General features: G+C 39.6%; 1 protein-coding gene across 3 annotated transcripts in view; it reads right to left on the reverse strand.

Annotated features, from left to right (window-relative positions):
- CEP76 (centrosomal protein 76) overlaps positions 1-14,199 on the reverse strand; it is a 36,723-nt gene that overhangs the window by 6,761 nt on the left and 15,763 nt on the right. The window contains exons 9-12 of one of the 3 annotated variants that reach the window (XM_055127481.1): positions 12,216-12,382; positions 9,198-9,531; positions 3,849-4,066; positions 2,635-2,677 (exon numbers count right to left, since the gene is read on the reverse strand). In XM_055127481.1, the coding sequence (XP_054983456.1) occupies positions 2,635-2,677; positions 3,849-4,066; positions 9,198-9,531; positions 12,216-12,382 (762 nt within the window). Of the gene's footprint in view, positions 1-1,359; positions 2,678-3,848; positions 4,067-9,197; positions 9,532-12,215; positions 12,383-14,199 lie in introns of those variants that run through there. The other 2 variants (XM_055127482.1, XM_055127480.1) reach the window with 2 other exon arrangements.

Genomic DNA, 14,199 nt, shown 5'->3' on the forward strand with positions numbered 1-14,199 from the left:
TAATTTTATTTATATTCTTTTGCTGCATAATATATATAAAAATGTCACGTATAAGGACTTAGTACACATATTGTCATTAAAGAACACATTAGAGACATCATATAAAAATTTGTTTTTAATAAACTCATAACAGACCTAAGCATACAAAGTAAGCTTAATTTTTCAAAGATTATAAGTAGCAAGATACTCTTTATTGCTAAATACACTGAAGTAATTTTTTCAAAATAAACCACCAAACCATCTTTAGAAAAATCTAGGTATTCTTTCCAAAAGTCTAATGCATAGAAGCAAATTAATTTTAGGATTTAGACCAAAGGTGAATCACAACACATGCCAACCTCCAATAATACAGCCTTGATCTCAAGCCACTCTCATAATAGGTCCTTCAATTTATTATAAAAGTTACAATTTTCTGTTGGTTGCTTTATGAGTAATATTGGCCACAGAGTAAAATTACCTTCTTTTTCTTTGTTGTTTTTAGCCTACATTCAGTGGTGCTCAGGACTTCCTCCTGGCTCCAAGCTCAGGGAATAATCCTGGCACGGCTGGGGAACCAGATGGGAACTGGGAATTGAAGCGGGTCAGCCACGCACAGGAAAGCACCATGCCCACTGTGCTGTCTCTCCAGTCCTCCTTAATTCTTACTTTGATAATTCTCTAGTCACATCAGACTCACGTAGAATAAGGGTATTTCTCAGGTTTTGACAATAAATTAAATACTACTTTTCATATATAAAAATAAAACAAAAAGTATACTTTAAGATATGTTTAGATTTTAACTTAAAACTATTTTTACAATAATTTAAGGCTGGGGATGTTGCTTAGTGGTAAACTTCATGGATGAAGCTCAAGGTTTGATCCCCGGTACCACCAAAAATAAATAAATTTAGAAAGCCTTTAAGTCATTTTATTTACAATGGTGAAATAAAGTGATGAAAAGAATAATCTGTACAGCCAACTGAAATACGATTACTTTCTTAAGAAAACCAATAAAGTGAATTAAGAATCATACACATGTAATGACTAACGCAGGAAACCCTACCATTCACAATATAGGAGCTGGAGAGATAGAACAGCAGATAAGGGGCTTGCTTTACGTACAGCTGAACCAGGGTTTGATCCTCTGAACCCCAAATAATCCCCTGAGCCCCACCAGTGGTCCCTGAGCAGAGAGCAGGAGTGAGGCCTGAGCACCACCTGTTATATCCAAAACAAATCACACACACACACACACACACTATATATATATATATATATATACATATATATATATATACATATATATACACACACACATACACATATATATTAAACCAAGGTATCTAAAACAAAATTTTTTTTAAATAAAAGGAGATGCTAAAGAAACAATCCAACCTTTATTACTTAATATGAAGTTTCTTAAGAAAAGCACAAATTTCTATAGGCTTTTTCATCCTTATTTTTAAAGCTAATTCAATTTTAAAATATAAATAAGCTAATTCAATTTTAAAATATAAAAGCATCAAGATATTCAGAAAAGCTTATTTAGTAGTCCCACACAATGATTCTATGATTTGATTATTTTTGATTATTTTTTATCACAATGAAAAAAATGTGATTTCAAAAGATGGAATCCATGAAGAGGCTAATAAAGAAGTCTTTGACCACAGAAAATCAGCAGACTTCCAATGGTAATTATGGAAAATATTTTTATCAGTAACATAACAGAGGTGTCTAATAAAATTTTTTTCAAACCACCCAATTCATGCAAAAAACATATTTATAAACTATTCATGTTCTCTTATAGTGGCTTGCTTTATTATTAGTATTGTGCTTTTCTGGTAATTATCCCTATTTTGTAACAGTCTTCCCATCAATCTATAAAATAAAAATCACAAATATTCCTATGACCACTGATAACCACAAAAGTGGTAATTCATCAAAATGTTTATTTTTATTTGTTTGATTTTTTGGGCCACACTTATCGATGCTCAGGGGTTATTCCAGCTCTGCACTGAATAATTACTCCTGGCATTGATCAGAGGGCCATGAGATGCCGGGAATCAAACCCAGGTAAGCCACATGCAAGGCAAACATCCTACCCACTATATTATCACTCAGCCCCTAAAAATGTATTTTTATATATAAATAAATCTTTTGAAAAGTCAAGTTCCTCTAATTTATATAAAATAATCTTGTTAACCTATGAAAAATAATGATCACAATAATTTTAATGATTCAAGTTCTTTAATATCCTAATTAGATTAATTTAAAAACTGAGTATATACTGTATTTGTATTTAAACTACTGAATATCTGTAAACAAAGTAGAATTTATTAAAATATAATATACACTTAATTTATACTAAATGACACTCAGGTTTATACAAGTTTTTCATCCTTAATTTAAATACACACATCATATTTTTAAACATTATTAGGTATATACAAAATTGATATGACATCCAATTCAGATTGTTTTGAAAATAAGAACTCTAACAGTAATGTACAAGCGTAAAATTCTAACAAACAGGTTAAATTTCTAATGAAAATACTAGTTCTATAATACGGAGCGATATTTACAAGCAAACATGATCCAAACAGCACATGCAGATTCAGGGTAAGTAAACACTCTGACACGAACAGCCAGACGTACTTGGTCTCCGCGGCAACAGATTATTTCTTCACAGAAAGGAGACCTATAGAAGAAATTGAATTCAATTCAGAAAAGAACCTTGGGAGCTGGGGAGACAGTACTGTCTGTAGGGTGCTTGCCTTGCACGTGGCTAAACTGCAGAGCCAAGAGTAAGTCTTAGGACTACTGAGTGTGGCCTCCAAATTTCAAAATTTTAAAAAAACTGACCCTAAAAATTCTTTTCTTATTTATTTGTGGTACTGTGGGGTCAGGGCCTCATGCACAGTTAAGGTTGGAGCATTAATAACAGCCTTGTCTCTGGCCTCTTTTTTTTTTTTCCTTTTTTTCCTTTTTGGGTCACACCCAGCATTGCACAGGTGTACTCCTGGCTCTGCATTCAGGAATTACTCCTGGTGGTGCTCGGGGAGCATACGGGATGCTGGGAATCGAACCTGGGTCAGTAACATGCAAAAAAAATGCCCTACCCACGGTGTTATATCACTCCAGCCCCTGGCCTCTTATCTTCTTATTAAAAAAAAAAAAAATCCTGTCATTGCTACCAACAGTTCTAACTTTGGGTGAGCTATTCAAATTACTTATTTCCTCATCGTCTATACATTCTTAAAAAATTATAGATGCTCAAATGAGACTATACTAAAATTAATGAAAAATGATCTCAAAGGATTTAGAACTATCTTTCAAACCTAATGAATCAAAATCTGTAGGAAGGAGGATATGTTATTTTAAAAGTTCCTTATTCAATTAAGAAGAGAACCCAGGGAGCCGGTGAGACAGTACAGCAGGTAAGGTCTAGCTTGCATGCGGCCAATCTCAATCCTCCTCACCCCATACGGTCCCCCGAGCCCGCCAAGAGTGACCTTTGAGCACAGAGTCAGGAGTAAGCCCCGAGTATAACCAGGTATAGACCCCCCCAAAAAAAAAGTTCTTTTATATTTTGACATTCCTTTTTGGGTAGGGCAGGGGGTAGGGTGTGGCTGGGCCACACGTGGCTGTGCTCAGGGCTTACTCCTGGCTCTGCACTCAGAGGGAGTACTCCTGGCAGAGCATGGGGACCCACTGGGTGACAAGGGACAGAACCTGGGTTGGCCACAAGCAAGGCAAGCATCCTACCCCCTGTATTCTTGTTCCAGTCCCCATTTCTACAGTCCTAAATTACAAAAGTGATTTTGAAGTATTCTTAAATTATAAACATTAATTTATAAATTCCATCTTACCGAAGACATGTGGCAAATGCACGCCTTGCGTTTCTATATACAAAATGTATCGGGAATCCTTTAAATGTGTGACCATCAGGCACAGCCCTTCTTATGGCATCTTGAAATTCTTCATTGCCTGCAGATATACTTGTTGTTCGCTCAAATTCATAAGAAGCCAAAGCTGGTGACAAAAGATAAGAAAGCTGGTCTTCCCAAACAGTAGTGAGGCCAAGATCCTGTAGCAATCAGAGGCAAAAAAGAAAAGGTGAAATACAATGTTCCTTGAACAACTCAGTTGAGGGTGCTTAGCCCTCGTGAAATGAAAAATACGAATATTACTTCTCTCTCCAGTAGTTAACAACAGTTAACTATTTAAAGTCTACTGTAAATTAGAAGCCTTACTTATAACATAAAATTTAACTTTACACACATTTTATATGCTATATATACTATATAACATACTCTAAGAATAAAGCTAGAGAAAATAAGGTATTAAGAAAATTATCAGAAAATATATGTAAAGTACTATTCTACATTAACATATGTTTCTATTATGTTTATAAGAATATCCACATACACAGTTCAAAAAAACAGGTTTTCAAGGGTCAATCATATATTCACATTTTTCAACTACACTGGTGTATATTTTAATATATACCCCAAGGAAAACATAAAAAACAGCATTACTTTTGAAACTTTCTATTGTCAGAAGGATACATAACATAAAAACAAAAGGAATTACAGGTGTTAGGTTTCACTTCTCAAAGAAATGATCAAAAAAACAACATTCATAAATGCTACAACTCCTGTATCTTCTTAGTATCTACTAGACTACATGAACTTGCAGTCCTCCTGTAAGGGACAGCATCAGCACATTTGAAACTTATATTCTACTTAAAGAGTCTTAGTTCTTCTGAATCTGCTTTATTTGATTGTTCCTATCATAAAGATATGTAAATACAGTAGGAAAGTCAGCAAATTAATTGTCTAGATAATTAAATGCTACTACCTGAGCATTTACTCTATAATAAAGGCACCAACTTGAATACTTACAGACCTTCAGGGAGTTTACAGCATGCTTCTAGGGGGCCAGTAAGATAACAGAGGGTAGGGCACTGGCCTTGCATGTCATTGACCCCAGTTCCATCCCTGGGACCCCATATGATCTCCCAAGCCCACCTGCAGTGATTCCTGAGCACAGAACCAGTAGTAAGCCCTGCTGGGTGTGCCCCCCCCAAAAAAAAACCATAAAAACCCTCCCCCCATGCTTCTATAGAATACTGAAGGAAATTATGGATTCAATTCTAACAAATAAACTACAGAGACACTTTTTGAAAAACGTCATCACTGGGGCTGGAGCAATAGCACAGCAGGTAGGGCGTTTGCCTTGCACGCGGCCAACCCGGGTTCCATTCCCAGCATCCCATATGGTCCCCTGAGCACCGCCAGGAGTGATTCCTGAGTGCAGAGCCAGGAGTAACCCTGAGCATCACCGGGTGTGACCCAAAAAGCAAAAAAAAAGAAAAGAAAAGAAAAATGTCATCACTGTATCACTGTCATCCTGTTGTTCGTGGATTTACTCAAGCAAGCACCAGTAACGTCTCTATTCCTCCCAGCCCTGAGATTTTAGCAGCCTCTCCTTACTCTTCTTTCCCAACGATTAGAGGCTCTTTCAGGTCAGGGGAATGAGACCTATCGTTACTGTTTTTGGCATAACGAATACGCCACGGGTAGCTTGCCATGATACTCTGGGTAGCTTGCCAAGCTCATAAAAATAAAAAACTTGTGGGTGAAAAAGATAGCTCAAAAGACTAGAGTGCACTTTGCTTGCAAAAGACAGGAGTTTGATTTTCAGCACCAACTGGTCCCAAGGAAGCCAAACACATCCAATGCTAGGTGTGGCCCCAAATAAAATTTTTTTAAAAATTTAAAAATCATGGGGCTGGAGTGACAGTACAGTGGTAGGGCGTTTGCCTTGCACATGGCCAACCCGGGTACGATTCCCAGCATCCCATATGGTCCCCTGAGTACTGCCAAGGGTAATTCCTGTGCATGGCTGGGTGTGATCCAAAAAGCTAAAAAATTGAAAAAAAAATTAAAAATCATAATTCTAAATATTATAATAGACATGTAGTATTTCCTGATTTCATATCCAAGTGTTTAACTAGTTCCAACCAATTCCAAAGATACAAGTTGATTTATACATTTCCTGTGACAAGAAAGTGAATCTCACTTGCTGAATTTTAGGCCCCATAGTGGACATGCTGGACAAGCACTGGGGGTTAAAAGCAGGTAAGGGGTATTCTGGATAACGTGTTAGTGTCTATTGCAAACCAGTGCCCAAAAAGAGGGGGGAGGAGAGAGAGAAAGAGGGAGGGGGGAGAGGGAGGGAGAGAAAGAGGGAGAGAGGGAGGGAGAGAGAGGAAAAGCGCCTGCCATAGAGGCAGGGTTGATGGTGGGAGGGAACCTGGGACACTGGTGCTGGGAAATGTAGTGACGGAGGGATGGGTGTTGGAATACTGTATGACTGAAATTCAATCATAAATAGCTTTGTAAAAAATAAATTTTAAAAAATAGTGATCCCTCCCTAGACTAGAATCTAGCTCAGTTCTGCTTTCTTTTTCTATACAAATTCTTAAAATATAAAAAATAATGGCCTCATCTGCTGAAGAAGATCTAAGAAAACTACCTTGATGGCTGGAAAGAATGAGTAAACATGATCTTTCATGACTAGTAGTGTAACAGGATGGTCCTTGACCAACCTACTACTAAAAACATATTACAAATGCCAGGTTAGATATTTTCCAAAACATATTAATACCTTGATGAGTTAGCACGTGAGTAATGAATAATTTACAAGCCAAAGTTAAGAGTAATTAGTAGCTTTGAAAATAATCTACAAATCATTTCTCCTGTGATGACCTCAAGGAACAGAAAAACAAGGCACACCCAAATAGGAAGTTTACTGGAGAATCCCAAAGGTAAACTAAAATTAAAGACCCTGTATCTGTTGGTTGTGTGTGCTGCAAATATTTTTTCCCACACCGTAGTCTATAATTTCATTCTTCTACTTTTACTAATGAACATATTTTTTGTTTTGTTTTGAGCCATACCCAGCAGCGTTTAGGGCATACTCTTGGCTCTGACTGAGGATCACTTCTGGAGGGCCTGAGGCACCATATGAGGTGCCTGGGATCACACCCAGGTTGGCCACGTTCAAGGCAAACACCCCATACACACTGTACTATTGCTCTGGCACTGAACAAAATTTCTTTCTCTCTTTTTTTAAAAATCTTTTTGGGTCACACCTAGCAATGCTCAGTGGTTACTCCTGGATCTGCATTCAGGAATCACTCCTGGTGGTGCCTGAGAGAGCATATGGGATGCCAAGGATGGGACCCAGGTTAGCCACATACAGACAAGCGTCCTACCCAGGTCCTGGAACTGAATTTCTTTTTTGGGTCACACCAGCGATGCTCAGGGGTTCCTCCTGGCTCTGCACTTAGGAATTACACCTGGCGGTGCTCAGGGGACCATATAGAATGCTGGGAATCGAACCTGGGTCGGTTACGTGCAAGGCAAACGCCCTACCCGCTGTGCTATCACTCCAGCCCTGAACTAAATTTTTTTTTTCTGTATCAGTTAGTTTATTCCAATCTCTGTGCCCCTTCTGCTTCTCTCTCTTCGCCCTTCTGCTTCTCTCACTCCCACGCCCCTTTTGCTCTCACTTCTTTCGCCTTGTGCTCTGCTTCCGTGTCCTCCCTGTTTCTGTGTCTTCTCCTGTGCTTCTGTGTGTTCCTGAACTGAATTTCTTAACATACAATTTTTTCCCTTGATTATTGTTTGGGGCTGGAGCAACAGCACGGGGTAGGCATTTGCCTTGCATGCATCTGACCCGGGTTCGATTCCTCCACCCCTTTTGGAGAGCCCGGCAAGCTACCAAGATTATCTCGCCCACACAGCAGAGCCTGGCAAGCTACCCGTGGTGTATCTGATATGACAAACACAGTAACAACAAATCTCACAATGGAGACATTACTGGTGCCCGCTCGAGCAAATCGGTGAGCAACATGATGACAGTGACAGTGATTATTGCTTGATGATTTTTTTCCCCCTTTTGTTTTCTGTTTGCTTTTGGGCTACACGCAACTATGCTCAAGGTCTGTTTCTGGCTCTGTGCTCAAGAATCACTCCTGGCAGTTCTTCTGCAGACCATATTCTGAGGATTAAACTGGGTTGGCTACGTACAAGGCAAGTGCCTTAACCTGTGCTCTCTCTCTAGTCCCATGCTATTTCTCTTTTACAGTACTTACCAAAAAAAAATCTAAATGGCTAATAAGCTTGATCTTATTGGTGATCAGGGAAATGCACATTAAAGCAGAGTGAGGGTATAATTTTGTATCTATCCAATTTAGTAAAATTAACAACAGCAAACACCACAGATAAAACCAATATGGAAACCAACAAGGAAAAAAAATGAGCGAAGTATAACCCATTATTTTTGTTTTGTTTGGGGGCCACTTATGAGTCACTCCTCACTTTATTCAAGGGACCATAAACGGTGCTAGGAATCAGGACCACGGTTGGCTGTATATAAGGCAAGCAGCTTTCTCCTATACCAACTCTCCAGCCCAGCCCAACACTCTAGAAGTGAAATAATGTGAATAAGCACTTCACAAGAGTTAAAGTGGTATTCAGCCAAAGTCTAAACATACCATTGTTCATTTTTTTTTTTTTTTTGGCTTTTTGGGTCACACCTGGCGATGCACAGGGGTTACTCCTGGCTCTGCACTCAGGAATTACCCCTGGCTGTGCTCAGGGGACCATATGGGATGCTGGGATTTGAACCCGGGTCGGCCGCGTGCAAGGCAAACGCCCTACCCACTGTGCTATCTCTCCAGCCCCCCATTGTTCATTTTTAAAATAAAGCTGGAACAAATATTTTGCCTACAGAAGCTCCAGGTTTGATCCTTGGCACCACATGGTCCTTGGGCACTGCTGGGAGTGACCAGCAAGCACTGCAGGAGTAGCCCCCCACATTATCAGAAGTGAGTGCTCGAGGGATCATGCAGTGCTGGAAGTCAAACCCAATATAAATAAAAATGAATAAAATGACTTAAAAATAAAAAGGCAAAAAGTGGTTATACTATGTGTGCATCTGGAAATTTTTAAGCCTCAGAACTTTCACAACTCTCAAATGATAAGTTTTATCATTTGAAACTTATCAAATAAGAGACTGTGTCACTTTGTTTAGGTCAAGAAAGATTTAGGTCAAGATTATCACTATAAATAAATACTCTCAAAATTGTTAAATACACAAAACAAGTACAAAAAAAGCAAGACTCTACAAATTCTGGTCTGAATTACCTTCCTATGTTCTGACACTAGTAGTCTTAGCTGCATTTCGATTTCATTACTTGTCACTGAAGCATCAATTGTGGATGCGCAGAGAGGAGGAAAGGGAGGAAGGGCTGTTGTAGCTCCTGGAGCACATACTGATTTAATTGCTTCTTCACTCATGGGTTTCCACTTGGATTCATCGTTCAAATCAAATACACAGATGTCTACTGAATCAGAGGGCTGACAATTTCCCAGGAACATCTGATGGTTGAAAACACAACCGATTGTTCGATATGGGTACAATGGTTTGGGCTGGTCAGCAACTGGAGGTTCATCAGGATTAACACATTTGTGGATATACCTAGAAAGAATTAAATCATAATTTTATAAACTAGTAATGGAAAAGTTAAGAAGGCAGCATCTTATTCAGGAAAAATAACATTCTAATACTTAAGTACTTACTTAAGACCACTGTTCAACACTTGTGTTTCCTTCCTGCATTTTCAATATGGATTACTCTTCAGTAATTATATTTTTACATCTCATAACATAGAAGCCAACTTTACTCTTACACACAAAAATATCCTCTTTGGATATTATTAAGATTGAAAAAAGAAAATTGATTACTAAAGACGGGGCTTAATCGATAGCACAGCGGGTAGGGCATTTGCCTTGCACGCGGCCAAACTGGGTTCGATTCCCAGCACCCAATATGGTCCCCCAAGCACTGCCAGGAGTAATTCCTAAGTGCATGAGCCAGGAGTAACCCCTGAGCATCGCTGGGTGTGACCCCCCCCCCCCAAAAAAAAAGAGATAGCTCAAAAGATTGGAGGCGTACTTTACATGTAGCAGCTCTGGGGTTGATCTCCAGCACTACGTGGTCTTTCAAGCACCCTCTGATGCGAGAACCCCACATCCCTCTTAAAAATAAAGATAAAAAAAAATTATCTCATATAATACCAAAACTAGTTCAGCAATATTTTATTAGGCATAATAAAAATGATCAAAAAAAAGAATGCAGGGAAATTAATTTTCAGACCATAAAAAAAGAATGCAGGGAAATTAATTTTTTTTTGTTCTTTGTTGTTGTTGGACACACCTGGCAATGCTAAGGGCTTACTCATGGCTAAGCACTCAGGAATTATTCCTGGCAGTGCTCAGGAACCACATGGGATGCCAAGGATCGAATGTGGGTCAGCTACATGAAAGGCAAGGACCTTACCCACTGTACTACCACTCTGTAGCACCGTAGTACTGTCGTCCCGCTGTTCATCGATTTGCTCGAGCGGGCACCAGTAATGTCTCCATTGTGAGACTTCTTGTTACTGTTTTTGGTGTGCTGGCAAGACACTCTTGGTAGCTTGCTGGGCTCTCTGAGAGGAACTGAGGAATCGAATCTGGGTCGAATCTGGGTCGGCTGCGTGCAAGGCGAAAGCCCTACCCGATGTGCTATTGTGCTATGTGCTATTGTGCCAGTACTATCACTCAGACTCCCAAAATACAGGGAAATTCAAAAGAGAGTCCAGTGTGTCCTGTTAGGAGTGCCAACATTTAAAGACAAGATGAAGGGAAACTGAGACCAGCAGGAAGGAAAATTTAAGGACAGCATTGACAGAACTAAGGAATGAGAACATTCAAGGAGGGAGGAAACACTGAACTTTTGAAATTTGAATACAAATAAAAGAACAGGGAAAAAAATGTCCTATGAACTTACCAACTGGAGTAGTGACCATATCAAATTTTAAAGAAGTACTTTTATGGGTGGGAGGGGGTTTTTTGAGCCACATCTAGTGATGCTCAGGGATCACTCCTGTCTCTGCACTCAGGAATCACTCCTAGCAGTTTGGGGGACCATATGGGTTAAACCCAGGTCAGTCATGTGTAAGGCAAGCACCCTATCTGCTATACTATCGCTCCAAGCCAGAAACAAAGATTTAAGGGCCAGAGAGATGGTCTGAGGTTTAAAGCACTTTGCTTGCCTTGCATGTGGCTCACTCTGGTTTGACCTCCAGCATCCCAAATGGTCCCCAAAGAACTGTTAGGAGCGACCCCTGAGCACAAAGCCAGGAGTAGCCCCTGATCATGAAGTTTAACCTAACCTACTTCCCCTTTCCCCTCCCTCCCCACTCCCACCCAGCAAAGAAATAAATTATGTTTATGTTCTTGAGCCACACCTGGTGGCGCTCAGGGCTTACTCCTGGCTCTGTGCTCACAGACCACTCCCAGCAGTACTTGGGAACCATGTGGGTGCCCTGGGCAAGGCAAATACCACACCAGCTGTACTCTCACTCTGACCTCATAAATTAAAACTTTAAATGAGTTTTCAGGCATAGTGAACAACCATCAGAAAAATGCACATACTAATTCTGCAACATTTAAAGTAAATGTTATTATCACCAAAATCACACTGACAAAGAATATTTCAGATAAACCATTTCCTTAAGAGTTTTATTTATATAGGCTTGCTTTTGGGTCACAGCGGATGGTGCTGGGGAGAAGGAAACTTCTTGCTATGGGTGATTAAAAGACCACACAGTGCTGGGAACTGAACCTAGAGGGCTCATTCATACAAAGCAAGCACTCCAACCCCATGAGCCATCTCCGGGCTCCCTATGAAGACATCTTAACTGAAATCATTTTTACCACTGAAAGGCTCTAACAAAATGACCAGCACATACCTTTGAAAATCAGCAACAGAAACAAAATCTATATATTTTGCTTATTTTGGGGTCATACCCAGTGATGTTCAGGGGTTACTCCTGGCTCTGCACTCAGGAATTACTCCTGGCAGTGCTTGGGGACCATATGGGATGCTGGGAATCGAACCCGGGTCGGCCGAGTGCAAGGTAAACGCCCTAACCACTGTACTACTGCTCCAGCCCCCCAAATCTATAATTTTATTTAGATCCTTGGGGGAGAATGGGTGAGGGGTCAAGAAAGAAAAGGCAGACTAGAGGTGACAGGACAGAGTGGAGGATCTATCAACAGTTTGGCAGTGGTGGAGACACAGTAATATAGCTTCATTCTGACATCCTTAGAACTAACCTATGTCCTGTCAAACTCTCCCAAAAAGTGATGGTTCCATCAGTCCCACAAGTCATAACCCAGGCGTGAGGTACTCCTTTTGCTTTAGTCCCAACGCAGACAAAGGCTTCCAGTCCATAGCCCAGAAGAAGGCTACACAAGAGATTAGCATGATCTTCACAGTCACCCTAAAAATACAATGAATTAAAATTATTTATTCCTTCATAGTGTTTCCTAGTTAAGTACAATAATCCCCCTTTTCTTTTTTTTAAATTTTAGGGCCACATCCAACTATGCTTAGGGCTTACTCCTGGCTCCGAGTCCAAGAATCACTCCTGGCAGTGCCCAGTGGAATTATGGCCTGCTGGGAATCCAACCAGAATCAGCCCTATGCAACCTAAGCCCCTTTCCTATTTCTCCAGCCCCACAATAATCCCTTCCCACAAGAGGAAATAATCCAAGACCCCCCAGTGAGCACCTAAAACTATGGATAGTACAAACTACATATGCTACATTTTTTTCTATACTTACATACCTATAATAAATTTTAACTCGTAAGTCAGATTAACAATGGTAACACAGAGTAATTGTAACAATTGCTATAATAGAGGTGACATGGGGGCCAGAGATGAAGCTGTGGGAAAACGAGTGCTTTGATAAATGAGGCACTGGTTTTAACTCTTGGCATCAAAACCTTTTAAACATTACACGAATATGGTGTATCTCTTCCAATATATTTTACAAGAGTTTATTTTTTACCATGGTTGCATAAGGATAAATGAAACCTTAGAAAGCAAAACCATGAAAGAAAGCAGGGGACTGCTATATTTAAAAACAAAATTACCATTAAAAAGTCTTATTAGGGCTGGAGTAATAGTACAGCGGATAGGGCATTTGCCTTGCATGCAGCTGACCTGGGTTTGATCCCCAGCATCTCATATGGTCCCCTAAGCATCTCCAGGAGTAATTCCTGAGTGCAGAGTAACCCCTGAGCATTACTGGGTGTGACCCCAAAAAACCCAGAGTGTGTGTGTGTGTGTGTGTGTGTGTGTGTGTGTGTATAACGCGTATATATATGTATATATTTATATATATATAATTTTTTTAAGTCTTATTAAATCTTTTAATCATTAATCCAGTTTTAACCTAAAACAAGGAGAGGATACAATTTTAGGAAAGCCTAAATTATTTTACAAGTCAGTATTTAAAAATCTATGTACCGGGCTGGAGCAATAGCACAGTGGGTAGGTCGTCTACCTTGCACACAGCCGACCCGGGTTCGATTCCCAGCATCCCATATGGTCCCCTGAGCATCGCCAGGGGTCATTCCTGAGTGCAGAGCCAGGAGTAACCCCTGTGCATTGCCTGGTGTGACCAAAAAAGAAAAAAAAAAATCTATGTACCTTATGAGGAGGTATTCACATTCAAAACCAGGTATTAAAAATGTACAGGAAATAAGGCATTTGTCTTGCATCTGGTGGATCCCAGTTTGAATCCCTGGTACTACATATGGCCCCCAAACCTGAACCCCCAATCTCCATAAAAGAACTTGTACAGCAACAAAAATGATCAGCAATACTTAGAGATAATAGCTAAAGGACATAACTGATAAACTAACAAACTATCAAGCAAGATATCAAGAACAGGAAAATACTCAAAATGATTTATAGTATTTATCTATACACAATCATTTAAAAGAAATACATAAGAAAAATCTCAAAAAGCTATAATTAGGCTGGCTATTAGGGTGGCTATCACTCCAACCCAGAGGACCAAGGGACCAAGTCTCATCCTGGCATTGTATGGTCCCCCACATATTGCTGAGTTATATGGTGATCTCAATTTCATACTTCCAAGACACACATACATACATACACACACACACACACACACACACACACAATTAAAACTATATAATAGATCTAATCACGAAAGTTTGTAAGTCTGTAACTGTATCTCATGGTGATTCATTAAAAAATTTTAAAAAATTTTTAAAACGATATAA

This window comes from Sorex araneus, chromosome 2 (assembly GCF_027595985.1).
Source record: "Sorex araneus isolate mSorAra2 chromosome 2, mSorAra2.pri, whole genome shotgun sequence".
Classification (NCBI taxonomy): domain Eukaryota; kingdom Metazoa; phylum Chordata; class Mammalia; order Eulipotyphla; family Soricidae; genus Sorex; species Sorex araneus.